At 37.5% G+C, this 26,890-nt stretch overlaps 1 protein-coding gene across 2 annotated transcripts; it reads left to right on the top strand.

The window, feature by feature from the left end:
- Positions 1-15,369: 15,369 nt before the first annotated feature.
- CAV2 (caveolin 2) lies at positions 15,370-22,661 on the top strand. Of its 2 annotated transcripts, XM_068972881.1 has the most exons (3): positions 15,370-15,519; positions 15,843-16,030; positions 20,463-22,661. In XM_068972881.1, exons 1-3 carry the CDS (start codon positions 15,370-15,372, stop codon positions 20,611-20,613), a joined length of 489 nt encoding a protein of 162 aa, XP_068828982.1. In that variant the 3' UTR covers positions 20,614-22,661. The 2 variants fall into 2 exon arrangements, with proteins under 2 accessions (XP_068828982.1, XP_068828983.1); XM_068972882.1 differs by lacking the exon at positions 15,843-16,030.
- The last annotated feature ends 4,229 nt before the right edge of the window (positions 22,662-26,890 follow it).

Raw genomic sequence — 26,890 nt, 5'->3', positions numbered from 1 at the left:
TGAGCTTTAAGCCAACTTTTTCACTCTCCTCTTTCACTTTCATCAAGAGGCTTTTTAGTTCCTCTTCACTTTCTGGCATAAGGGTGGTGTCATCTGCATATCTGAGGTTATCGATATTTTTCCCGGCAATCTTGATTCCAGCTTGTGCTTCTTCCAGCCCAGCATTTCTCATGATGTATTCTGCATATAAGTTAAATAAGCAGGGTGACAATATACAGCCTTGAAATACTCCTTTTCCTATTTGGAACCAGTCTGTTGTTCCATGTCCAGTTCTAACTGTTGCTTCCTGACCTGCATATAGGTTTCTCAAGAGGCAGGTCAGGTGGTCTGATATTCCCATCTCTTTCAGAATTTTCCACAGTTTATTGTGATCCACACAGTCAAAGGCTTTGGCATAGTCAATAAAGTAGAAATAGATGTTTTTTCTGGAACTCTCTTGCTTTTTCCATGATCCAGCAGATGCTGGAGAGACTATATAGGGATAAAATTATTCAAATTTGAATTTCAGAAGTCCATTACTGCCCCTGAAGGGCATATATACTGACTAGCCTTCTGGGCAAAAATGAAATCTATAGTCAGCTATCAGAAAAATGCAAATCAATGAGTGCTATGGTCTAGATGTTTATGTCCCCTGAAAATTCATATATTGAAATCCTAGTGTTCAAAGTGATGGTATCAAGTGAGGCTTAAGACTGCCCTGGTGGCTCAGATGGTAAAGTGTCTGTCTACAATGCGGGAGACCCGGGTTCAATCCCTGGGTCGGGAAGATCCGCTGGAGAAGGAAATGGCAATCCACTCCAGTATTATTGCCTGGAAAATCCCATGGACAGAGGAGCCTGGTAGGCTACAGTCCATGGCGTCGCAAAGAGTCAGACATGACTGAACGACTTCACTTCACTTACTTAGGTCATAAGGGTAGAGTGCTCATGAACAGGACTGCTTGTATGAAAGACCCCAGAGAGCTCCTTAGCCCCTTCCACAATGGGAAAGCAAAGCAAAAGACAGCTGTCTATGAACCAGAAAACCCTCAATTAACACCATCTGCCAGCACCATGATCCTGAACTTCTCAGGCTCCAGAAACATGAGAAATAAATGCTTGTTGTTTATAAGTCATCAATGTTTCAGCTCAGGTATTTTGTTATGGCAGCCCAAGAAGACTAAAAAGTAGTGAGATACTACCTACCATCCACTAGGCTGACTATACTCAGAAAGGGTAAACATACAACAAATGTTGATAAGAATGTAGAGAAACTGAAACACTCACACACTGCTGGTGAAAATGTAAAATGGTGCAGCCACTCTGAAAAAGTTTGGCAGTTCCTCAAAAGAACAAACATAGAGTTACAATGGTGATTCTGCTGCTGCTAAGTTACTTCAGTTGTGTCTGACTCTGTGCGACCTCAGAGACAGCAGCCCACCAGGTTCCTCCATGCCTGGGATTCTCCAGGCAAGAACATTGAAGTAGGTTGCCATTTTCTTCTCCAATAAGACCCAGGAATTCCACCCCTATGTATAGATGCAAGAAAAATGAAAATATGTTTCTATAAAAACTTGTACCCAAATATTCATAGTAGCATTATTCATTTTAACCAAAAAGTGAAAAACAACCCAGATATCCATCAACTGATGAATAAATAATATTGCTACAAAGGAATATTATTCAGCAATAAAAAGGAGTATTATGATGTATGATGTGACATGGATAACCTTGGAAACATGGTAAATTAAGCCAGTGACAGAAGACCACATTATATAAATTATTTTATATGAAATGCCCAGAATGGGCAAATATACAGAGGCAGACAATAGACCATACTTGCATAAAGCTGGGAAGATGGAGGAATTGGGGATAAGAGCTAAAGTGTAAACAATATCTTTTGGGGTTATGAAAATGTTCTAAAATTGATTGTGGTGATAGTTGTACGATGCTGTGTATATACCAAAAACCATTGAATTATACACTTTAAATTTGTAAATTGTATGGTATGTGAATTATAGCTCAATAAAGCTGTTATGTAAAAAAGGAAACCTAAAAATACGTCTAAATTTTTTCCAGTGGCTTCTATCTTCTATTTGGACCATTCTCCCAAGTCATACAAAGTACATGTACTTCTTTCTACTATTTTAGTGCAGTGTTTTCTGAGGCACTTTAGAAATATTTGGATTGAACCTGCAGCCATGTGGGTGGCCCTTTCCCTCCCTGTGCTCAGGGTCAACACACCCCCCTTGGAGAAGCATGAGCCACTCCCATTGAGCTGAAACATTGTCCACCTGTTTTGCCTTCTTCCCTTTGTTGTTGAATAACTAGCAATGCCTTGACTATTAAGCTGTAAATGTTTCAGTATTAACTCCAGCTTTCTCATACTATCAGTTGAAGCAGGAGGTGGAGAATAATCCTAAACAATAATTGGGCCATGATTTATTTTTCATTTACCTTTGAAATAATTTATGTGCTTTATATCACAGATTGAAATTATTAATTACATTTTGGATTCAATATTAGCATTCCCAGAGCATAATACTCTCACTGAAGAGAAGGTTGATGGAAAACTATCTGAGGTATTTTTAGTTTTCAGAGAAAAGCAACTGCAGAACTGAACATTCATTTTAGAATAACTATAAAATATGTAATGCATAGGCAAATAATAAAAAGTTAGTAATTTTTATCCTTTAGCTGCTTCCAAAATTATAATCAACATCTTACTTATGTCTAAAATAAAGCAAAGCATATCATACTAGCAAACACATCTTAAATATTTTACTAAAAGTTTCCTTTCAAATCAGTGTCTTATCTCAAGTCCGGGAGATTAACAAGTAATTAACAGAGCTAATTAATTACCCATCCATGAACCTAAAAAGGACAGGAAAAGCCAGACGCATTTAAAAAAAAAATCTTAGACCAAAATGCAAGAGACTTGAGTTTACATCCTGAACCTAACATTTAATAACTATGGCAACTTTGTCAAAACTATGAGCTTCTCTGAGCCTCTATTTCTTTCTCTCTAATATGGTATAATAAAAATTGCCATGCCTTTCTCACAGCACAGTTCTTAGAAGCAAATATAAAAGTGTTTGGAGAAAATATAAAAGATACATACAATATTAAGAATTATAAGCTTGGTGAGAAAATTGGACCTTATTCACTATGAAGTCACCTCTTCTCCATTTGATTACTTTCTTATTTGCAAGCATTGATCCTCTTAGGTGAGTAAAGTGTATTGAGTATCTTTTCTGGTAAAAGTAAAGTTAAACAATTTCTCTGGCATTTTGTTTCATTCTTATATCATCCGTTTTCAATAAAGAATCCAAGGATAAAAGAGATCAAGTAACAAAGTTACACAGATGGTGATTTTAGAAACAGGAATTAAAACTCTGAACTCATATTTTCTCTATTATATGATACTTTGGTGGGGGGAAGGGGTAGACTCTCCTTTCCTTGAACTCCTGAACAACTCTCATCCCTTTAAACCAACCAAAGTACAGTGTCCACTGTCTATAGTCCAGGAACTTCGAAGGTAAGATGATCTGAAGACTGTTATCAAGTTTGGATCGTAATAGGTCACAATTTTCCTATGACAATCTCTGTCTGTGTTGGTTGTCTTTATATAATTATCAACAGTGCCCTCCTTGTACTCTTGAAAACATTTTGGTTTGGACCTGACATACTGCTGTTGCTGCTGCTAAGTCGCTTTAGTCGTGTCCAACTCTGTGCAACCCCATAGACGGCAGCCCACCAGGCTCCTCTGTCCTTGGGATTCTCCAGGCAAGAATACTGGAGTGGGTTGCCATTTCCTTCTCCAATGAATGCATGCATGCTAAGTTGCTTCAGTCGTGTCTGACTCTGTGCGACACTATGAACAGCAGCCCACCAGGCTCCTCTGTCCACAGGATTCTAAGGCAAGAATACTGGAGTGGGTTGCCATTTCCTTCTCCTCTGACATACTAACACTGTCTTTACACCATGAATGTTAGTCAGAATCATCAATTAGAATTAGATCAGTATTTCTCAGTTGTCATCATTAGACATCAGAATTGTAGCTTTGTAATGTGCTACAGGTTTACATATTTTTTCAAGTTGTATGAAGTTAAGCTAAAAGGGAACATATATGTCTGAGGAAGATAAAAACCAGGTGAGCAACTAGACTGAAGAGAAAACAGAGATGAGAAACAGAGAAGTCATTAACATGTAATGAAGAAATGTGATACTGAATGTGTCAACATATTCAAAGAAAAATAACTCGGGCACTCAAAATAAGGTATTTTAAAAGACAGTTTGGTAAAAGCAATATATCTCCCCTAACACTTGATATTATCCCTTCACGGAAAGCAAGTACAGTGAATAAGAGTGCATCCCCTAAAGGGACTAGGTTAATTATTTTTATCCTTGTGTTTTCCTATGAGTATATCGTTTCCAGCTATTCATCCCTTGGAAAGAACATCAGTGTCAAACCAGTACTTGGCTTGTTTTTCATCTACCTCCTGATTTTAAAATATTCACAAAGATCTGTCACCTTTTACTCTTGATGTTGCAACCTTAATATTTTCTTCTACTCTTGTTGAATTATCTAATAATTATATTGTTTTTGCTATTTAAATTCAAAGTTGTAGAAGCACATGGTAAGGATGTGGAGCAATTAGAGCTCTCATTTACTGCTGGTGGGAGTATTTGTCAATGTTCAGTCACTCAGTCATGTCCAACTCTTTGCAACCCTGTGGACTGCAGCATGCCAGGCTTCCCTGTCCTCCACCACCTCCCAGAGCTTGCTCAAACTCATGTCCATTGAGTCGATAATGCCATCCAGCCATCCTATCCTGTTGTCCCCTTCTCTTTCTGCCTTCAATCTTTCCCAGCATCAGGGGCTTTTCTAATGAGTTCGCATTTTTGCATAAGGTGGTCAAAGTACTGGAGTTTCAGCTTCAGCATCAGTCCTTGCAATGAATATTCAGGACTGATTTCCTTTGGGATTGATTGGTTTGATCTCTTTGCAGTCCAAGGGACTCTCAAGAGTCTTCTCCAACACCACAGATCAAAAGCAACAATTCTTCAGCACTCAGCCTTCTTAGTACAATCACTTTATAAAATTGACTGTAGTTGCCATACTATACATCTCCAGCACTTATTTATTGCTGCATGTTTGTAGCTTTTAACTCCATTTATTTGTTTCATCCACTCCCCATCTTCTTTCACAACCATCAATATGTTCTCTGTATCTATGAGTTCCCTTTATTTTTCTTAGATTTCACATTTAAGTGAGATCATACAGTATTTGTGTAATTTATTTCATTTAAAGTTATATCCTCAAACTTCACCCATGTTTTGCCAATGGCAGGATTTTTTTTCTTTTATGGGTGAGTAATATTCCACTGTGTGGATCACAATAAACTGTGGAAAATTCTGAGAGAGATGGGAATACCAGACCACCTGACCTGCCTCTTGAGAAATCTGTATGCAGGTCAGGAAGCAACAGTTAGAACTGGACATGGAACAACAGACTGGTTCCAAATAGGAAAAGGAGTGCATCAAGGCTGTATATTGTCACCCTGCTTATTTAACTTATATGCAGAGTACATCATGAGAAATGCTGGACTGGAAGAAACACAAGCTGGAATCAAGATTGCCGGGAGAAATATCGATAACCTCAGATATGCAGATGACACCACCCTTATGCCAGAAAGTGAAGAGGAACTAAAAAGCCTCTTGATGAAAGTAAAAGAGGAGAGTGAAAAAGTTGGCTTAAAGCTCAACATTCAGAAAACGAAGATCATGGCATTCAGTCCCATCACTTCACGGGAAATAGATGGGGAAACAGTGGAAACAGTGTCAGACTTTATTTTTGGGGGCTCCAAAATCACTGCAGATGGTGATTGCAGTCATGAAATTAAAAGACGCTTACACCTTGGAAGAAAATTTATGACCAACCTAGAGAGCATATTCAAAAGCAGAGACATTACTTTGCCGACTAAGGTCCATCTAGTCAAGGCTATGGTTTTTCCTGTGGTCATGTATAGATGTGAGAGTTGGACTGTGAAGAAGGCTGAGCACCGAAGAATTGATGCTTTTGAACTGTGGTGTTGGAGAAGACTCTTGAGGGTCCCTTGGACTGCAAGGAGATCCAACCAGTCCATTCTGAAGGAGATCAGCCCTGGGATTTCTTTGGAAGGAATGATGCTAAAGCTGAAACTCCAGTACTTTGGCCACCTCATGTGAAGAGTTGACTCATTGGAAAAGACTCTGATGCTGGGAGGGATTGGGGGCAGGAGGAGAAGGGGATGACAGAGGATGAGATGGCTGGATGGTATCACAGACTCAATGGACATGAGTCTGAGTGAACTCCGGGAGTTGGTGATGGACAGGGAGGCCTGGCGTGCTGCAATTCATGGGGTCGCAACGAGTCGGACACGACTGAGCTACTGAACTGAAGTGAACTGAACATTCCACTGTATATATCTGCAACAATTTTTTAATCCATTTATCTGTTGATGGGTTATTAGGTTGTTTTCCATGTCATGGCTATTGTAAATAATGCTGCAGTGAACATGGGGGTGCTGATATCTTTTCAAGTTAGTGTTTTTGTTTCCTTCAGATAAATAACCTGAATTCAATTACTGGATCATATGGTAGTTCCACATTAAAAGATCCTTTGGCTGTGTGTGGTAAAAGCAATTTCTGGGAGAAGAATGGATTCAAAATTAAACATGGAACCTATTGTGATGGTTCAGGTAAGACATAAACTTAGATCAGGGAAGGGAAGTGAAAATGGAAGAAGATGAAAGCATCGGTTTTGAAGATAGAACTAACAGACTTGATGGGGAAGTAAGCAATGAAAGAAATGGAGAAAATAAAGCTGATTCGTAATTTTGGGTGCTGACCAATTGTGTAATGAGAATGTCTAGAGGGTTGGCAGTAGACATCAAGGGCTAATTTTTTTAATATATAAGGTGTGAAATGTCAAAGTGGTCAAAAGCATATATGAATTTTAAGCTTGGAATCAGGCACAGCTAGAGCTAAAAATTTGGAAATTGTCTCTGTTTATAGCCATTAAATTGGAATGCCTCATAACTTGGTTTTCAACCCTGCTTTACTCAATATTTTATCAGTGACTCTGGACAAAGGTATAAGCAAAATTACAGAGTAACAAAAGGAAGAAAACAACTCAAAGCATGACACAATTTAATAGGAATAATGTACTTATCCTCTTAATTTCAAACCATTAATTACTTCATACTAGCAGTGTGACCTAACCAAAATACAAATGAATACAAAGACTTAGAGATTTTAATATCTAATAGGATTAATCTGAATCAGCACTAGGATAGTCAAAAAATCGAACAGTCTAGAGATCACTATGACAAAGGTAATATAGTATTCTTGATTTATTCTGTACTTTTCAGACTCCAGACCAAGTGGTATACTTTAAGTGTGGTTTTTGAAATATGCAACAGGTTCAGAGAATAAGAAAATTACAAGAAGCATTTGAAAACAGTAACACATGAAGAATAACTGAAGGAAATAGAAATCTGTTCCACTAGAAAAGAGATTCAGTGGAGACAGGGGTTTTTGTTTAGAAACTATTTTCAAATATTCATAGGGAAGATATTTCACTCTTTGTTTTAGCTATAGAGGACAGAAGATGATATAGAGATAGAGAAACAAAAAGGAGGAGAGGGAAGAAGAAGTTTAGGTAGATAGATGACCCCCAGCATGTCTAATGAAGAATTTTCTAACAACCAAATTTAGGTTGCTTTATAAAGTAATTCACCATTGCTAGATATTCCAGCAGAGCCTGCATGTCATGTATGAAGATTTGTTTATGAGTGATCATTAATTTAGAACCTCTAAAGTACCTCTCAACCCTGAGATATTGTTAATGAGTAAGACTGTGACTGGGGAAAATAATATTTTGGAAGGGAAGAAAGCAAGAAAGAGAGAAGAAAGAAAAGGAAAAGGGAGAGAAAAGGGAAAATAGTTGTCATAGCAGCACTACCTATGGCAGGAAAAGAAAAAAAAAAAAACAAGAAAACATTAGAGAAATTTTAGAGAAAATAAGATACATTGCAGGAGTGTGGACTCTAAAGTAGGTTTTAATATCCCCAAACATTTCCTTACACTTACAAAAAATTTAACTGCATTTTAATCTTTTTTTCTAAAGGACAGTCTAGCACTGATAGACTATCAACATCCTAACTTAAGCCTAACAATTGTTTGTTACCTCTTGCTTGTTCTATTATGCTATCTTTTTAATAAAAAAGACTTGCAATACATACATGGTGAAATTGGATAAGCTTTTCCGAGATGTTAAAATAATAACTCTAGTTTTTGGCTCAAACATTTAGCTATTTGTGCTCTACTCCTTCAGAAAATACTTTGCTTTCATATTAAGAGTCTTTAGAACCAAGTAATTTGAGTAGCATGCCCTTTACAGCAACATTCTGCAAATTCTACTATTTCCAAATAAAGTAGTGTGCACATTTTCAGGACCACAGTGTTTTACTATATAAGTTTATTTTCAGTGACTTGTTTATCTAAGAGCTTCCAAAGACCATAATATATTTTAAAAGGAAAAAAGCATACTTATTAGTAAAGTGTGTGATTATATGAATATATATAAACTGATAATAAGTGACAAGCAGGATTTGATATTCATTTACTATTTTTAAAGGGAAAATAGCCACTCTACCTATCTGGTAAATAATTGTTATCATATCCCAAAGTGAGATGGTGACATAAACACAGATGTTATAGGAAACTGTGCAGATTTCAGTGAAGTTTGTTTCTTCTTTTGCGGTTAGCATGATAAGAAAGTTCAGATGTTTCAAAAGGTTGCTATCTTTCTTAAAGAAAATACAAGCATTTACTAAAGTTGCTTTTGAAATAATACATTTAATAATTATTGAACAAGAGAAAAATTACCTTATTCAGACACACAAGAATGTCAATAGTCCTATTGGTAACATATTTAATAAAGTAACTTAAATATCTACTTTTGGATTCAATCCTCTATTCAATCCACTATTGTAAATGAGGAACTTACAAGTTAATAAGCAGTTGGCAGGCAGTGAGGCCCTAACTGACCTGCAGCCTTCCGTGGCCCAAAAAGAATGGATACAGACACCTAAATTGACTTATTTTATGTCCTTATGTAGTACAGACATCTGCCTTACAGTTTCGTGTAACCAAAGAACAAAAATAGATATACTTTTAGTAAACCTTCTGGAAACAAAATTCTTCCAAGATATTTATTGATAGGAAAATATAATCTAAAAATTCTTCTGCCCAGCCCCCTTGGCAACCTCCCAGTCTTCCATCTGCTCCATGCAGTTAGATTCCCTTTACTCTTGAGGCCCAGATGACTCTCTCAAGCATTACAGGTCACCTAACAGACACCAAAACAGTAATTTACAAGAACCAGATGGAAGGAATTCTGTATTTTTGTCTTTATTTTTCTAATGGAAATATACAATAAGATTAAAATTTATTAAAAACAAAAACTAACAGAAAAATCAAGCAAACAAAAAACTTCCCATAATTTTTTCTCTTGACCATTGTAAATTAACTGTGCTATTTTTAAAAATTGGCATTTATTCTAAAAGAAAGTAGAATAACATTCTCAAAAAAAAGATTTACTAAAGAAAACAAAGGATACAAATTGAGCTATAATATTTTTTGTCCAAAATGAAACCCTAAATTAAGAAAACAACCTCTACATCTTTTGTAGCTAGTAATTTTATCTTGCACATTTCAGTTGGTATTTGAAAAACATTTAACTCTGCAGCTTTGCAGGAATATGTTCCATTTGAATGTAGGGGAAATTGTACTTAATAAGAGTTTAATTTGAAAGTTAGTGTTCACCAACACTTAGTGCCTACTTCATGTTCTGGAAAGATAAAATATCAAAGTCCTGGGGAAATGTCATATTTATACAATACAGTATTTCAGAAATCAATGGGATACTCAAAAGTTTAAACAGGAACATCCTTTACTTACAGAAAACAGGATAAAATAAATCTAAAATTAATTGTCATGCATTGTTCTTAATGAGAATGGAATGACCTATCCTATCAGCTCTAATCATGAATACAGACTTTTCAAGGGTATACCTTTTTCTTCATTTATTTCTAATAACTAAGTATTCCCAAACAAAAGTTAATTCTGGAAATTCTTGTGTATGAAAAGAGGTTCTGGGCCAGAGGAGGTACTGTTTGAAACAGCCAGAAGATTAAGCTGGTATCAATTACAAACAAGATACTGTATCTTAATATTAAACTAAAAATTTCCCAGTTCACTGGTAGAAGACTAATTTTACCCAAAATGTGAACAAAGGAACAAGTGATAGGTAAGAAAAAAAATGAACAAGCTTTCATTAAATGCTATACAACTCTCTGGCTTTAGTCCACAAAAGTTGATTACTGAATAATTTTAATAACAGACATTTAAAAAATCTATTTCTTTAAACTTTTTTGTCAGGAGGCTGTCCTGTGTATTGGGGAGGGGATGATTGGAGGGTAAGGATGGAGAGGGGAGAAGATGAAAAGATAAATGAATAAAGATGGAGTAGGGGCAGGAAGTTACGCAAGGAAGTTTGTGCAAATCCCACTATGCACAAAGAGAATGGCTAGTGAAAAATATTGCAGGTCTTTCCAAATTTCTCAAACTTTGCCTTGCTGCCAGCAAGCAAATCTGGGAAGGGATGCTTAAAGAACTTGGTAAACAACCACCTAGCTCTTTCACTAACAAACCCATGGACTTTTGCAAAAGTTATTCACTTGCTGAAGAATGTAAAAAATTACTAAAATTTAGTCTTAAGATGGAATCAACAAGTCTCCAATTCTCATTTTTCCAGCTATAATCATTCAAACAGTCCTGGCTTTTGTAAGGAAAGTGTAGGAGGCTGCAAGGTATATAGGGTCTAGCAGTTGCTTCTTTTTGTTCTTTTAATGAGATATATGTACATCCTTCAAATAATACCAACACTATACTGAAAATCTGTAATTTAATTATTGATAATGAGTTCTGAAAATTGTACAGGGCAAACAAATGTCCTTAGGCTTAATTTTTAAAATCCCTGGAGTTTCTGAAAAATTGGTATTACAATTCTGAGATTTAAGCATAGGTTTGTAAATGAACGGCTGGAGCTTGATTTTTCCCATTCACATGAAGAACTGTTTCAGCAATATCTTATACAATGGTTCTCAGCCCAGTAAAGGAGGGGAAAAGGTGATTTTGTCCCCAGAGGACATTTGGCATGACTGGGAAGTACCATTGGCATCTAGTGGGTAGAGGTCAAGGACGTTGATTAAATAATCTGCAGTGCACAGGACAGCCCTTCACAACAAAGAATAATCTAGTCCAAAATATAAATAGTGTCAAGATTGAGAAACCTTGCCCAATCCAAATGCTTTAAATATTATTAAGTGATAATAGTAAAATCAAGAAGTCATTATTTTCATTTAATACCAATTTGCACAAAGGTCGTTTGAACAAACCCTGTCTATAGCCGCATGTAAGCTATACAGAGGGGGGATAAAAAGACACATAAAGTGATCTGGAAGAAATGAAAAAACTAAAGAGAAAAATATATGTTTTTATTTATAAAAGTATTCACATACAATTTTCAAAGAACTAGAAAAATAACCTTTTTTAGACACTATTCTGAGGAAGGTGAAAAACAAAATGATTATAAACTATGCTACCCATAAATACTAATCTGTTATCAAGTTGTTACCCTTCAAATGTATCCACATCCATTGGAAAATCAGCCCTCTTGTCATGTCGCCTTTGATAACAGAAAATAAATGTACTGATATGGGATTTGTTATAAAAATTTTTAGTTCCTTGAGTTATAGGGCAATTTTTAAAAATTAAAAAGAATTTATTGGAAAGTAACTCTGTGACTTGGGAGATCCAAGAGTGTGCTCAGCCATTTAGCCCCTACCCACCTCCTCTCTTTCTGGGTAGAAGTCCCAGTTAGAGGAAACAGGATACTATTTGCTGTGGTATCTCTTTCCTGGTAGATCTCCCAGTTAGAGGAAAACAGAATACTATTTGCTGTGGTAATCACTCTAGTTTAAACTTCTTGAGAACACCAATAGCTAATATGTAAGCATTTACTAAAAGGATAAACAAAATCATTTTTATAGCTCCTCTCAAAAAATGTTATATATTAAAATGGTGAAATGGACAAGAATTTCATCAAAATAAGAACCTTCATCACAGAACTATTTACAACAGCCAAGACATGGAAGCAACCTAAATGTCCACTGACGTATGGATTAAAAAGATGTGAGATATAATATATATATATAATATTTATATTATATGTATTTAATATATAATATATATTAAAAAGATGTGACATGTGATATATATATATAGTGGAGTATTAGTCAGCCTTAAAAAAGAATGAAATAATGTCATTTGCAGCAACATGGATGGACCTAACAATTATCATACTATTTCAGATAAAGACAAATATACGATACCACTTACATGTGGAATCTGAAATAAAAGAGAAATGAACTGAAATAAATACAAAACAGAAACAGATCTTCCATAGAAAACAAGTTTTTGGCTACCAAAGAGGAAGAGGTGAGGGTAGGATAAATTAGGAGAATGGGCTTAACATATACACACTGCTATACATGAAACAGATAACCCACGGGGATCCACTGCATAGCACAAGGGAGGTATACTCAATATTCTGCAATAACCTATAAGGGGAAAAAAAATCTGAAAAAGTATTTGAATCACTGTGCTGTACACCTAAAACCAACATGAAACTGTAAATCAAATATATTTCAATTAAAAAAATAATAACTTTGAACAGATCCAAATCATGGGGGAGGTGCTCAGCAAATATTTGTAAACAAATAGACAAATGAATTGCTCTCTTTTAAATTCCACATTCAATACAACATATCTAGATGAATCTAGATGGGTTTTCATTTAGCTGAAGTTTTAGAGACAGTTCTTCATAGATACCTTTCATTTTACAAGTGAATTTATAACCTAAGATATTCCAGTAAAACCACATTTTCACCTTCGTTTTGGCCTCCTATCCCTGCCACCTGAAAAAAAAAAAAAAATCAATTGTGATAACTACTGCAAAATGTCTTATTAATCCCACTGGACATGAAATGTGACCAGAGGACAAGGAAGGATAAGGAAAGAAGTTAATGCAAGATGTCCAGCCACTGCCTAAGCCCACTCTAGCATAATGGGAATGACTTTTTTCTTTGGATGAAACATCTTGAAATCTGGAATTTTAAGTTTGAGGGAAATAAATTTGTACAAAATGTTATTGCACTGTAAGCTCTTCCTTTTCCCGGTAATTGATACAATGGATTTCCTTAAGGATTAACATTTTCTATAACGTTTTCTATTCACTTCGATAAACAGTTGTTCAGCAACAGTTCAAGAAAATCCCAACTCTCAGAGTCAGGTCTGCTTTGGTGAATGGAAGAGGTTGAGAAATATAGAAAACCCAATAAGTAGAATGTCTAAGCTATCATTCTGGAATTAATTGAACATCGATAAAATTGGGAAAGAAAGTAAAAAATAAGGGAATGGGCGAGCAGAACTACCTCTGGGAGAGAAGGGGCACAAATTGCAGGAGATTCAACCACGTAACACTCTACGGTGTAACCGCACTGCCATCCATGTGTGTTAATCGCTCAGTCCGGTCTGACATTTTGCAACCCCATGGACTATAACCCACCAGGCTCCTTTTTCCGTGGGATTTTCCAGGCAAGAATACTACAGTGGGTAGCCATTCCCTTCACAAGGAGATCTTCCTGACCCGGGGTTGAACCTGGGTCTCCTGCATCACAGGCAGATTCTTTACTGTCAGAGCCACCAGGGAAGCCCTCCATGTAAATTTTTTATGTAACGATTAGGCTATTGAGTTTTGGCTCCAGAGTATTTTTCCAATGCAGATCGATCCTGCTGGTTTTTTTGTAAATTTTGTTTAAAAAAATAGTCTTTTTCTTTCAGAAGTAATTCTTCAAATTCACTTCACACAAGGGGATTTGACATATGCTGAGAGTTCCAAATGCACTGTATTCAGCAATACCTATCAGATGCCTACTGAGTCTTACGCTCTGAGCAAGCTGTAGGCAACCCCTCAGGTCTGGGACCCATTATTTTGCTTTTGCAAATTTTCATTAACTACTTTTCCTCGTCTCATATCTTAAATCCTTTATGAACATGCAAGCGCCTCCCTCCCAAAAGCATTTGTGTGAGTAGTTCACAGGCTGGCTCATCTACTGCAATGTGGCTTTATGATAGTGGTTTGTTTACATGGTTCCTACAAGGTAGTGAAGATGTGAGTGCATCTTAGAGAAATCTGAAATCTTTTAACAGGATCTGATCCAAAGGAAAAGTAAGTTATAATTGGGGGGGGGGGGGAGAGAGAGAGAGAAATCAGATCTCCCATCATGGTCTGAAGGTATACACCTGTAGGGGCAGGAGGCTTAGGTACCCAATTCCATGTTCAGAGTCGGCCTCTCCGGCAGACTCACCTACTCTATGGGCCTGGGATAACTGAATAGCTGAAGCACTTGCAAGGTCCCCTGGCACTTACTTGCAGAGGCGCCTGGCAATCAGGTGTGTTATGGCTTCTTATCTCATGGTGCAGCAGTAACAATGTTGAATGAAAGTGGACTCTGTGTAGGGACTCCGTAAGAGTTTTACTTGGGTTGCCTCATTTCATTCTCACGCAACAACGCTGTGAAGCAGGCAGCCTTGACCCCGCTCCCATTTTACAAGGAGGCAGCTGAGGTTCCAAGAAGCTTGGTACCTTGCTCGAGAGCACACAGGTAAACGGCAGAGTGCAAGTTAAGAAAGACCTTCCTACTCGATACCCCTACGCTCTTAACCACCAAGCTGCCTCCCTCCAGTGTGTCTATTTTTTTGTCAACATGCTGGCTCTTAGGCACCCAGTTCTGAGTGTAGTGCAACGTGACCCCAAAATCCTTCCAGCCCCTCTGTGGGCGGAATTCGGATCCTCATCCCCGAGAGACGCTTCGCCCACCTGAGCAGGCCGGGATCTGCCTGACTGGGACATACCCCTAATACTTCTCCTGGCCTGCGGCCGGACTGGGACCCAGCCAGGAAGAGGCGGCGGGGTGTGCGGGACCGGAGCCACCTAGCCGGCTGCGTTCGGCCCCCGCCCCTTCGCCCGGCCGCGGGGCGGGGACTAAGGTCGCGCGGGCCGGGTAACAGGAGTCAGCAGCGGGAAGCAGCCTCCGCCCGGGCCGCGCGGGGCAAGGCGAGGCGGGGCGGGGCCGGGCACGACGGGAAGGGGAAGGCGCGCGGGCCCGGAGCCGCGGCGCACCAGCCCGGCTGCATCCACCGCTCACCAAGCGCCGCGATGGGGCTGGAGACTGAGAAGGCGGATGTCCAGCTCTTCATGGACGACGACTCCTACAGCCGCCACAGCAGCGTCGATTACGCAGACCCCGACAAGTTCGTGGACCCAGGCAGCGACCGAGATCCCCACAGGCTCAACTCGCATCTCAAGGTGAAGCCCAGGGCGGGCCCTCCCCTGGGTTTGAGGGCGTCCCAGGACCCCCGCCAAGGCCTGGGATGAGGGTGCCTCCTCTACCCTGCTCCGACCCCAACTCCCACACTTGCCACTGGGTCAGCCCCGCAGGGTCTGGGGCCCAGATTCTCGCCGCGAGGCCGCCTGCGTAGCCAGGAATTTTTAACCAAATTCCTGTGCTCGCACCGTGAGCCTGAGAGAAGGTGGGGCATCCCAGTCAAGTCGGTCTTTCTTGAGTACTCCTGGTTCCTGGTGAAGCAGGCTGGATGACAGTTGAGGATCCCTGAGTCTTGTCTCCGCAGGTGGGATTCGAGGATGTGATTGCAGAGCCAGTGTCTACGCACTCCTTTGACAAAGTGTGGATCTGCAGCCATGCTCTCTTTGAAATGAGCAAATACGTGATCTACAAGTTCCTGACGGTGTTCCTGGCTATTCCCTTGGCTTTCGCTGCGGGAATTCTCTTTGCCACCCTCAGCTGTCTGCATATCTGGTGAGAAGGGGCACACTGGGATGGGCCAGCTTTCTGAGAGGTCGGAATGTTCTTTGCCAACTGCCCCCTGCCCCCTGCCCTCCCCTTCTTCCAGCTGGGCAGAAGAATGTGCATCATTTCCCAACTTAGTAGCAGGAACTGGGAGCCCTTGAAAGGCAGTGTGCTTCGATAGATTTGTAGGTAGGGTTAGGACTTAAAAACAGAAGAAAGTATGTCCCGCTGTCCTCGGGTGTGATTCGCCCTCCAGTGCTAAGGCCCAGCTGATTGTGGAGGTGGCGATCTGGAGGCCACGCTTCCTGCCGCAGGCTGCGCTCTCCTAGGGCCCTGTTTTGACTTGTGCCTCTGGTTCTGGGCAAGGCTCTTACTTCTTTCATCACCATTCATTCAGTCACCACTCGTGTTTGGGGTAAAACAAAAGCGATCCCTGATCAGAATGCTAATGACAAGATCATTGCAGAGGGATGTCAGACCTGGTTAAGCAGTGCTATGGAGGGGTTGCTCCAAGCCTGCCACTGGCAAATGGCAAGGATAAGACCAAAGAAGATGCAAAGTGTGTGCAATTAAGGTGTACAGGCTCCCAGCACAAATGAATGAAAATTCAAACTACAGATAATGACAATGAGAAGGCTTCCAAGTTACTTTTTCACCTCTGAAGCCCCAACAGGAGTGGCATCTAGGGCATTAAAGGGAAAATAAATATAGAAACCTATTGGACATTTTAGGATGTTTTGAGTAACTTTCTTCACACAAAAAATGCATCATAAAGCTTCAAAGAACATTTTTAAGCATTAAAAAATTTTTAAGGAAATGTCATATTTGACCTATAAATTGTGTTATTGCTGTTTTAAAAGATGTCCACTTTATTCTGAGAGGAAGAGCATTCAGATTATCCCTGGTATGGCGACAGTTGTGAATCTTGTCTTTTAGGGCAGTCCTGGAGAAATACATAACCCTGATGCAGCCATATCTTTTTCTTAATCATTCTATATGGTAATACCACACCCTAATACATGTTGTGTTCATTGTTAGAAGTTATGAAATTGTTTTCCATTTGCCTTTACCATCTGAATTAATTTCTTTAGTCAGTTAGCTAGCTGGTTAGTTCAACTAAGAAAATTTATTGAGTACTGAGTTTGCGCTGGGTACTGGGCCCAGGATGAATACGATACAAGATCTGCCTTCAGCTTACTCACATCACATCAGGACAACTGGCTAGGTACAGAGGTGGCTGCTGAGGGAAACAGCTAAATCTGTGGAGGAGGGAAACACAGGGAAAGCTTTGTAGCAAGAAAAGAGTTTAAAAGAATTTTTAAGGATAAATTGAAGTTCACTCAATTTATGAGATTAAATTTAAAGAGATTAAAAATTATGAGATTAAAATTAACAATTTATGAGATTAAAAATAACAAACATCAATGTAATTTGATTACTAAAAGCTGTAAACAAACTATATGGAAATTGTCAAAAAACTACTAACAAGAATGAAAATCTTTGCCTTTTTTACATGAACAGATCCTCAAAGGCCACATTTACAATCAGGTCATATTTAGATATTAGTACAAATCAGCACATCTTTTTAATAAAACCAGTCATGTAACCTCTATGTCCATTTTCTCACTTTCCAAAATGTGAAAAACGGAGTGACCACATCGTATATTATGAAATGCTGGCTATGGAACTATTTGGAAATACAGACTGCCAGTCAAAAAAGCTAGACTTTCCTAAAGCACTTGTGGAATAATTGATAACAAAAGGGTTACAAATGGTAACCCTTTGGTACATAGATATAAGTAAAACTACAATTAACCAAATGATGCTTCTCTCCACCTGGCTCTCCTGAGAATGGGAGATATTTTTGGTGTGGTGCTTCCAGCAGAGAATCATCAAACCACCTTTTTTCCAACCACAGAAATTGCATTATTTAACTTCAACTTATTTTTCAAATTATTTTCATGTTGGCACATTAATATTTAACTGTCATACATCTGTCATCAGGCAGCTGTGATTGCAAGTAGAGGAGTAACTTCAAACAAAAATGTTTAGAAGTTAGTTTATACCTTGATAAAATAGGTTTATTATTAATGGATTACATTCCCGTGACACGATAAGACCAGATCAAGGAAAGGTCTCATAGATGAACAACCTTATTTTAAAACCTTATTTTTTGGTGGTCAAGGCCAGGAAAATATGCAGTTATAAGCTCTTTAAACCACACTCCGTGGTCACAACGGATCTGACTTTAGATTATTTAAACAAACAACAGCAAAGCACTCACAACTCAGTCTGATGATGTTGGATCCTAGGCCAGAAGTATAGGACATTAGGAACAGGTGAATTGGTTTGAGTTCATATCAGAGACTGGTTTGAATCTGTATGCCATTTGACAACCACAGGTCATAAGTGGATCATATCAAAGAAATCTAACTTGAACCCCTCTGCCTTTTATTTTTGCTTGAATGTAATTCAGATATATAATCTAACTGATAGAAATGCAGTAGTAACAGTCTCATTTCCCAGAAGGTTTTAATACAGCTAACTGGTGTGACAAGGCAATCTGTGACACTATAAATACAAAGCTAAACAAAAGTCCCAGTTCTCGTGGATTTATTGTCCAATGGATGAATATATAATTTTGCTAATTATAAAATGTGTTTAAGAAACAACTGAGCCTGACACTGAGGCTGACACTGTTCAGGCTGACACTGAGCCTGAACGAAGTTGTGGGTCACTGCAGATCGCCTGGAGTTTCAGATCGGGAACCAGCTGGGATGTTAGAACACAATTTAAGTTTGTTGTCAAAGAATCATTGGATTCTTGATCCAAAGTGAGAGAACAACTTGAAGAAAATGAAGTTAAAATCCTATGAACTGAGTCCTCAAATGTAGGCAACTACACTTTTGTCCTGTGCTTAATTCCGTCTTAGGACATGGAGATCTAAGGCACTAGAGGTTAGAAAATTTCTCAGCCTAAGAAAGAATGGAAAATGCGTTATATTCTGAGGGAAGTGAATTTGGTTAGGAAGCTTTCCAATCTAAACAAGTCAATTTGAGATTATTTTGTCATAATTGTTTTTATTATATATTCTGACTTCAAAATAGTTCTATTTATTGTTCATCATAATGGCAGCATCATATGGACATATCAGAGATGCATAGTAAGTGGTAAGCCTGATAGCTGGTCTCTAAGATTTCCTGTTCTTACATTAATTTGGAGGGAATTCCCCAAAGCCATACATCAAGTGAGAAACATAATGGGATAAGAAGTCAAAAGTTATCATTCAGGTTTCTACTCAACCATTTAGCTCTAAAACACCTAGTAATTAATTTTCTTTTTAAAAAAAAAATTGCTTCAAATCTTTGGCACTTGGGAAAAAACACAAGATAAATATAATTTTTGTAGAAAGTCCATATGAATAATTCAGTAGTTAAAAAAATCTCAAAATCAGACAAATGCCTGATCTCCTCTTCATTTTTGGCTAAATACAACAGACCTTTATTTAAGTCACTGTTTAATAGGAAACCAAGAAAATCAACCTTACTTCTTTGTGCCCACCCGAGTAATAATAAAAATTCTATTGAAGCCCTCCAGCAATGCCTGAGAGTTCACATACTTTTGTGCCCAAAAAGCACTACTATGACAAAGAACGTTATGCAGAGGATTACTGAAAAACTTAACCAACCTGAGGAATATGAAAATATGTAGTTACTTTAAGAAAAGGCATACAGAAAAAATAAATTCAGGATATTCGAGTTCTTCTTGCTTATGAATTCTGACATAATTGCAGGGCTCTTTTAGCTACACTACGCAACCCTTTTCAGTGTGTGTAATTACTATGAAAAATTAATAATATAAAGCATAAGAGAATGTTAAATTCACTTCAGTTAAAATGTTTACCAAGGGTAAAGGATGTCCTCGCTTAAAAGCTTACATGCTAATATGAAGGAGAGATATAATCATCTATTTATGATATCTTTTGATAAATTTGAGAATTAAGAAATTTTTTTCAGTACTTCAGAAACACAGAAAAGGAGTATCCAATTTAGCGTGATCCAATGGGGAGGGAAGACAAAAGGAAAAGCTACAAGGAAGTGGAACTTCAGAGAAATATGAAGATTTAGGCAGGTTAATATTTAGGGCCAGAGATCAAGTAAATAAATTTCATGTTTTGTTTAATTTTGCTTTACTATTTTAAATTGCCTGCTACCAATAGAAAAAATATTGGTGTTGATCACGTACATGCCTGTTTATTTTCTTAAACATATTTTCTGTGTATCTTATCACGATGTATGTCACTGTTATTTGTTTCAAATGCTCAACCTGGCTTAGGTGAATTGGGCCACTGTTATATCTTTATGCTCTTACATGTGCAAGAGTCAGTGGCCTTATTTGGTAACACCGGTAATCCTTACATATCTCTCTTCCTCCATTCCAGGATTATAATGCCTTTTGTAAAGACCTGCCTAATGGTCCTGCCTTCAGTGCAGACAATATGGAAGAGTGTGACAGATGTTGTCATTGCCCCATTGTGTACGAGTGTAGGACGCAGCTTCTCTTCTGTCAGCCTGCAACTGAGCCACGATTGAATACTTGGGCCCCAGGTCCAGAGATCTGGATACTCTAATACTTGTTTTTAAAACATAAAAGCACTACTGTTCTGTTAATTCCCCAACTGTTCAAATTAAGAAAGCTATTAAGATGGGCAACCACATGTAGAATGTTTATTGGCAGATCTTTTCAAATAATGCTTTTCTAATAAAAAGCCAAGGATTTCATATCTAACTTAATAACCAGAATTATTCAGTAGGCAACAATTAATTTTAAAGGCAGGCAGTTTTTTCTGTAGTACAAAGGTATGCATTTTATAATGATGAATCCGTATTGATCAAGGGACATTTCTGTCAAACAGTACAATAATTTTGTGTACAACTGCTTATAAAAATATGGAATTTCCTATTTTTTTTACTCTGGAAATAATACTTTTTAAAACCTTTGCAGATAAAGTCATGGGGATACTTAGAGATAAGGTAATACAAAGATCCTAGAAATTACAGTAACAAAAGTAATGATAGGGGCTCTCAAATAAATGTGAAAATAGATTCATGGAAACATGTTCCTTTAAATAGGGTATTGTTAACTTACAGGTATATTTAACAAGATGTTTCAATTTACTGTATATTTTGTAGTTATTGTAAATGTTTCCCTAATCAGATTGCTTTAAAGCACTCTTTATATTTGTTATCTTGTTGTACTAATATATAGAAGGAGTAAATGTATCCTCCATAAGGAACTTCATTGGTGAGATCGCACTGTCTAGATTATATAAGCATATGCATCTTCTTTGGTAATTGAATGTAAAAGAGAGATATACAAGGCTTTTCTTACTTACTTTTCCAAGCGAAATCCTGAAATGTTTCATGGCTAATGTTTATCCGGCTGTGATCTTAATACAAACCTAATTGATATTTCATCTAAGAGATTATTTCTGTCTTGTAGTTAAAAATTAATCCTGTATTCTGCATTCTTATTAATGTTTCTCTTTACCTTCAAGTAACATTGGTGCTATTAAATAACATTTTATAATAATGGCTATTTCTGATACTTAAGTACAATTTCAGCTACAGTAATTCATGTATTAACTTCAGCAAAGCTGTTAACTTATTGGGTCCATGCTACTGAGCTATGTATATATAAATTAAAAAGTAATAGCTACAAATTTTCAAGATATTATCTAAGTCTTACTGCACAGTATAAAATTATTATTATTATTTTTTGAACTGTAGAGTCCTATTTCAGTGTTATGAGTCACTGTTGTTTTAAAAATCTCTATTCTAAAATAATAGGCCTATACAAAAGATGTCTATAATGTGAGTGGTTAACTATAATTGACACATCCTAAAAGTGTATCAGTGCTCAAATTTCAGAATTACTATCAGAACTCGGATTAACATTCCTTTGAATAGTTTCATAGATGACAACTCCTCATTCAATGAAAATTAATTTTATTTTCCCAAGTTTCTAAGACTGGTGAATATAAAGGATGATTGAACTGGAATTCTACTGGAGAACCAAGCAAATGAATGATTAAATTATGAAGCTTATATCCTTTTGAAGGCAGTTACAAAAGAGATTTTTTCAAAACTATCTTAGGTCATTGTAGCATCATTAGAAAACACTCTCATGATCATTAAAGCATTACTACTCATTTGACAACATGGGTGTTACTATGTTAGTCAAAAAGGTCAATCAGTCTCATGACTTTATAGTTATGCCTTATATTTAAGATGTTTTAAAAAAATATTTGTATATGTCATTTGAGCAAAAGTATTTGATTAATAAAATACCTATTTAAATAAATCATGGCTTTTATCTTTTCAAATAGCAAGTTTTTTCAAGTTGGCAAGTTTTAAAGCCAAAATATACATGCATAGTCATATTTTTAAAAAACCTATTAACTTGTAACAAGTAGACTATGTGATTTCCTTATTTCTGAATAACATTGATCATTTTCAAAATAACTTTTTATTGAAATTTGTCATTAACTATTTTAGCTCAGAGACTGAAATTTTGTACCAAGTAGATCTAGGTTTCATGTACAAATATGTTGATTGTTTTATTTGTGAGTGGGGAAGAGGTAGGTGATGGTGGGACTTTCCCAGTATCTATAATAAACTTTTTAAAACTTATAAAATGTGTTTATTGCTTTTATTACATATCAAGTTCATCAATAAAGAACTTTTTCAAACTAATTTTTCCTTATTAAAAACTTATAATAGGTAAACATACATGAGTTATTGCTTATTCAGGAATATATTCGTAAAAAATTACATGATTGGTAATTTAATTTTTTATTTTCCCTATAAGTTTTTCTATCACTTGATGAATATGATAGAATAGCATGTTCTTAAACCAACTATACTTCATATTCTTCATGAAATAGTCTCTTGCTAATCCTAAATAAACTCATATTTCTGTTTTCAGTTTTTTAAATAAGAAAGTAAAACAATATAAATCACATGTATTTGGATACTAGTACCAGACCAGAGTCCAAAATTATTTTTGGAAAGTTAGTATATGAAGAGTAGCTGCTGATATTGGCATAGACTTTCTTGTTGTGAGTTAATCTGGAAAAATGACCTACCTCCAATAATAAAGTATGTGTTTGGCTTTGTGAAATGCTCTTTAAAGATGTGGAGAACTTACAAGTTCCTCTTTTCAGTAGTTGTCTACATCCCATGAATTTACTTAAATAATTTTCTTGGGAAATTGTTGGACTTAAGTGAAAAGAGCCCTGCCCTCCATGTCAGGCATCTGGATGCCTATCTCAGCACTGCCATTACTAAGGTATGTCAGCTCCTGCAAATGGTTTAATCTCAAGGTCTCAGTTTCCTACTTTTAATGAGAGGATTGGACTCAAGGATCTCTTAGGAGCTTCCCATCTTCTTGTTTTCTGTGACTTCCGTAGAATGAAGTTTGGCTATGTATATGCAATCTTGCTGTTCAGTCCAGGAATTTTTTAAAATTGATTTTTGAAATCATGAATTTTCTAACAAAGGACTGGCATGCTATAAATACAGGAATTAATGCACAGTTAAGTTGACTGAGGGCTTCCCTGGTGACTCAGAGGTTAAAGCGTCTGCCTCTAATGCGGGAGACCTGGGTTTGGTCCCTGGGTCAGGAAGATCCCCTGGAGAAGGAAATGGCAACCCACTCCAGTATTCTTGCTGGAGAATCCCATGGACAGAGAAGCCTGGTGGGCTATAGTCCACAGAGTCACAAAGAGTTGGACACGACTGAGCGACTTCACTTTCACTTTTTTAAGTTGACTGAGACTTTGATTTTCATGACAGAGATTCCTAGATTTATAACAATTCTGTCTCCATCATTGTGAAGTTTCCCACCAAATAAAATGTTACCTATGTTTTAAATTAACTACAATTTATTTTATTTGTAGATGTTTTTTTTTTCTAAAATTACTGCTACACCACCATGATCATTGCTATCTTCTTTGGCGTGTCTAGTTGCTATAGCCTCCTAACTACTCTCACTCCCAGTTTCAATATGATCTTTTCCAATCCATGTTCCCCTTCAAAAAAAGTGATCTCATCAAGACTTCATGCTCTTCCCCTGTGTAAATTACCAATTACATGTCATTGCCCTTATAATAAAATCCAAACTCTTCAGCAATGTTCACAAGGCCTTCACTATCCACACATGGTCTTCAGCAACTCTCTTCTGAAGCATTCACTGAAGTGCCCGGCCCTCTCCTGTCTCCATGACAGCCTCACTCTTCCCCTCGGCCTGTGCTAAGCCCTCCTGTTTCCAAAACTCCACATTAATGCCTCTTCTATGTTTTCATACAAAATCTTGTAAGAACCCCTATTATCACTTGCCACATGGTAAAACTATGCCTGCTAACTAACCCCATTAGACTGCTGGTTAGGTCTTTGAGAACCAAAATGTGACTTCATTATTGTTTTCCAGATTCTAAAATGGTGCCAAGCACTTAACAAGCTCAATCAATATTTTCTGAATGAATGGCTACATGAAAATATAATTGAAGAAAATTTGGGATGACTGCTGAGCTGGAGTGAAAATCATATGTTGACATTATAATGTTCTTCATTTGAGTGAGGAGTTTGAAAAGTACTGATCCTAATAAGATGTTCCTTCTCACCATTTTTCTCACTTATAAGTTATTAAGTTAGAAAAATTAAAATATATGTAAAGTGCATCAAGTATATTTCATCCTTCAGGGTAATGCCTGTCTACTCTCAATTCTCTTTTCTGAAATTTATTTTCACATCTTCTGGGGTAGGAAATGCTAGTATTAATACATAGAAACTGGTTAGGAACTATTCTCTTTGGCATTTTAGAAAGTTGCTAATTCTTTTACTACCCTATTTCCCATTTTGAAATCTATAATACTAAAATATTACTTTTATAGAATTTTGCATTTTAGAAAACACAGTCTCGTACACTGTCTCATTTGAATCCAGGACAAATTAAATAGCATAGTGGAGAAATCACATAAATAATAGCTTGGTTTCTGTAGCTTGCAATCTTATCATTTTTGAATGTTTACTTAAGATAACAAGAGTTTAAAGAATTTTTACATGGTTACATATTACTTTAAGATAAAAAATAGGTAGTGCTGTGATGAAAAATTTAGACTACTACTGCAACTTATCATATATCAGAATTTGGTATATTTCCTTCACTCAAGGTATATATGTATACAGAGAGGACAAGAGAAGGATTTGAAGCAGGATGGAGCAAAGGATAAGGATATACTAAATATTCAGGTTATACTTCTTAGGAATAAAAATAGTCTGGGCTTCCATATCTAATCTTCCCAATTTCTCCTCCCTGTTAACCCCCAAATAGCCAAATGAGCAAAAGAATGCACCCTGTTGTATTTTTAAATCATTTTTGTACCCGCTCTTCAGCTTCTTTCTTCAAACTATATCTGAACTGCTACCTCTGAACTTTACACCGTGATACTTGTTTAAACGAAAGGTAGCTGTGGGTGAGGTAACATTTCAGTCTATTAGTAGACACCCATTACTTCAATGTGAATGGATGATCTGAAAAAAAGAATGCTGAAAACTATGTAAGGGACCTGAGCAGGAGGGCCTTGAGTGGGGTGACACTTGAGAGCATCCAACACTGATTAAAAGACACGCCACCGAAGAGAAAATCAAGACAGAGAAGGGAAAACAGGAGGTTCCAATGACACAATCTTCACCCTTCACAGATTTGTTTCTGGAAACCTCTGTTCAAACCCCTAGTCAATGGAACTGGGTCAAAGAAAACTGAACTGAGTGGAAGGAGCTGAAGTCAGCTAAGACCATAAAGGAAAGTTACTTCTTAAATGAAAAGGGCCCTGTAGGGGGCATGAGGGCTCTCCTAGAACCCTGTGCCCTAAAGACAATGGCAAAAGTTAAAATGAAAACTGTACTACAACTTGTGACCATCTGTCTTGCTTCCACCTCACCTCTCTGTGCTTTTGACTGTTGCCATGTATCTGTGGCAAAGACCAGGCAGCAGTCAGAGAAATCAGAGGACACCACTTCAACATTTATCCAAAAATAGGACAGACACCTATCCGCCTGCACTTGGACGTGTTTGTCGTTTGGCTTGGCTGCGCAGCTGGAGAAGTTGTTTTGCCATTATAGGAAAAGGTAGGGGTGGAGAATGAAGAGAGAAAGGAAGAGACATGACTCATAGTGGGAAAGAGCACGTAACCAAGGGCAAATATTTCTCCCAGACATAAATGGACCAGGAAGAGATAGGAGCCATAGGTCATCTTTGGAGCATTCTTTTCTCTCCCTGCCTCTGAGTAACTTGTCATCAAGCACCTGCCAGTAACAAAAGGGGAGAAAAGGGCAGGAGGCAGGACCTGCGTCTAACTGAATCGCATATAAGTTCCAGCCAAGGGCTGGCTCAGCTAACTGGGACAGTGAAACAAGGAGACATTCGGAAAGCTGCAGGGATAAACACCATTTCCCAGGGAGGCAGGTGGCAAGGATAACATGTTTCTTTTACGGAGAAGGAAACTGGTTGGAATCCTTCATACATTACAACAGTGAGAGAAGTCTGATTTCTGGTACAAATAATAGTTCCATTTGTTGAGCATTTATTACCTGCTGGAAGTTATTTGGGGCTTCCCAGTGGCTTGCAGACTACAGTCCATGGGATCACAGAGTTGGACACAACTGAGCGACTTACACTTTCTCAGATGGCTCAATGGTAATGAATCCCCCTGCCAATGCAGGAGATGGAAGAGATGTGGGTTCAGTCCCTGGGTCAGAAAGATCCCCTGGGAGAGAGCATGGCAATCTCCTCCAGTATTCTTGCTTG

Source organism: Capricornis sumatraensis, chromosome 5 (assembly GCF_032405125.1).
Source record: "Capricornis sumatraensis isolate serow.1 chromosome 5, serow.2, whole genome shotgun sequence".
Lineage (NCBI taxonomy): Eukaryota > Metazoa > Chordata > Mammalia > Artiodactyla > Bovidae > Capricornis > Capricornis sumatraensis.
This window is presented reverse-complemented; position numbering and strand designations above follow the sequence as displayed.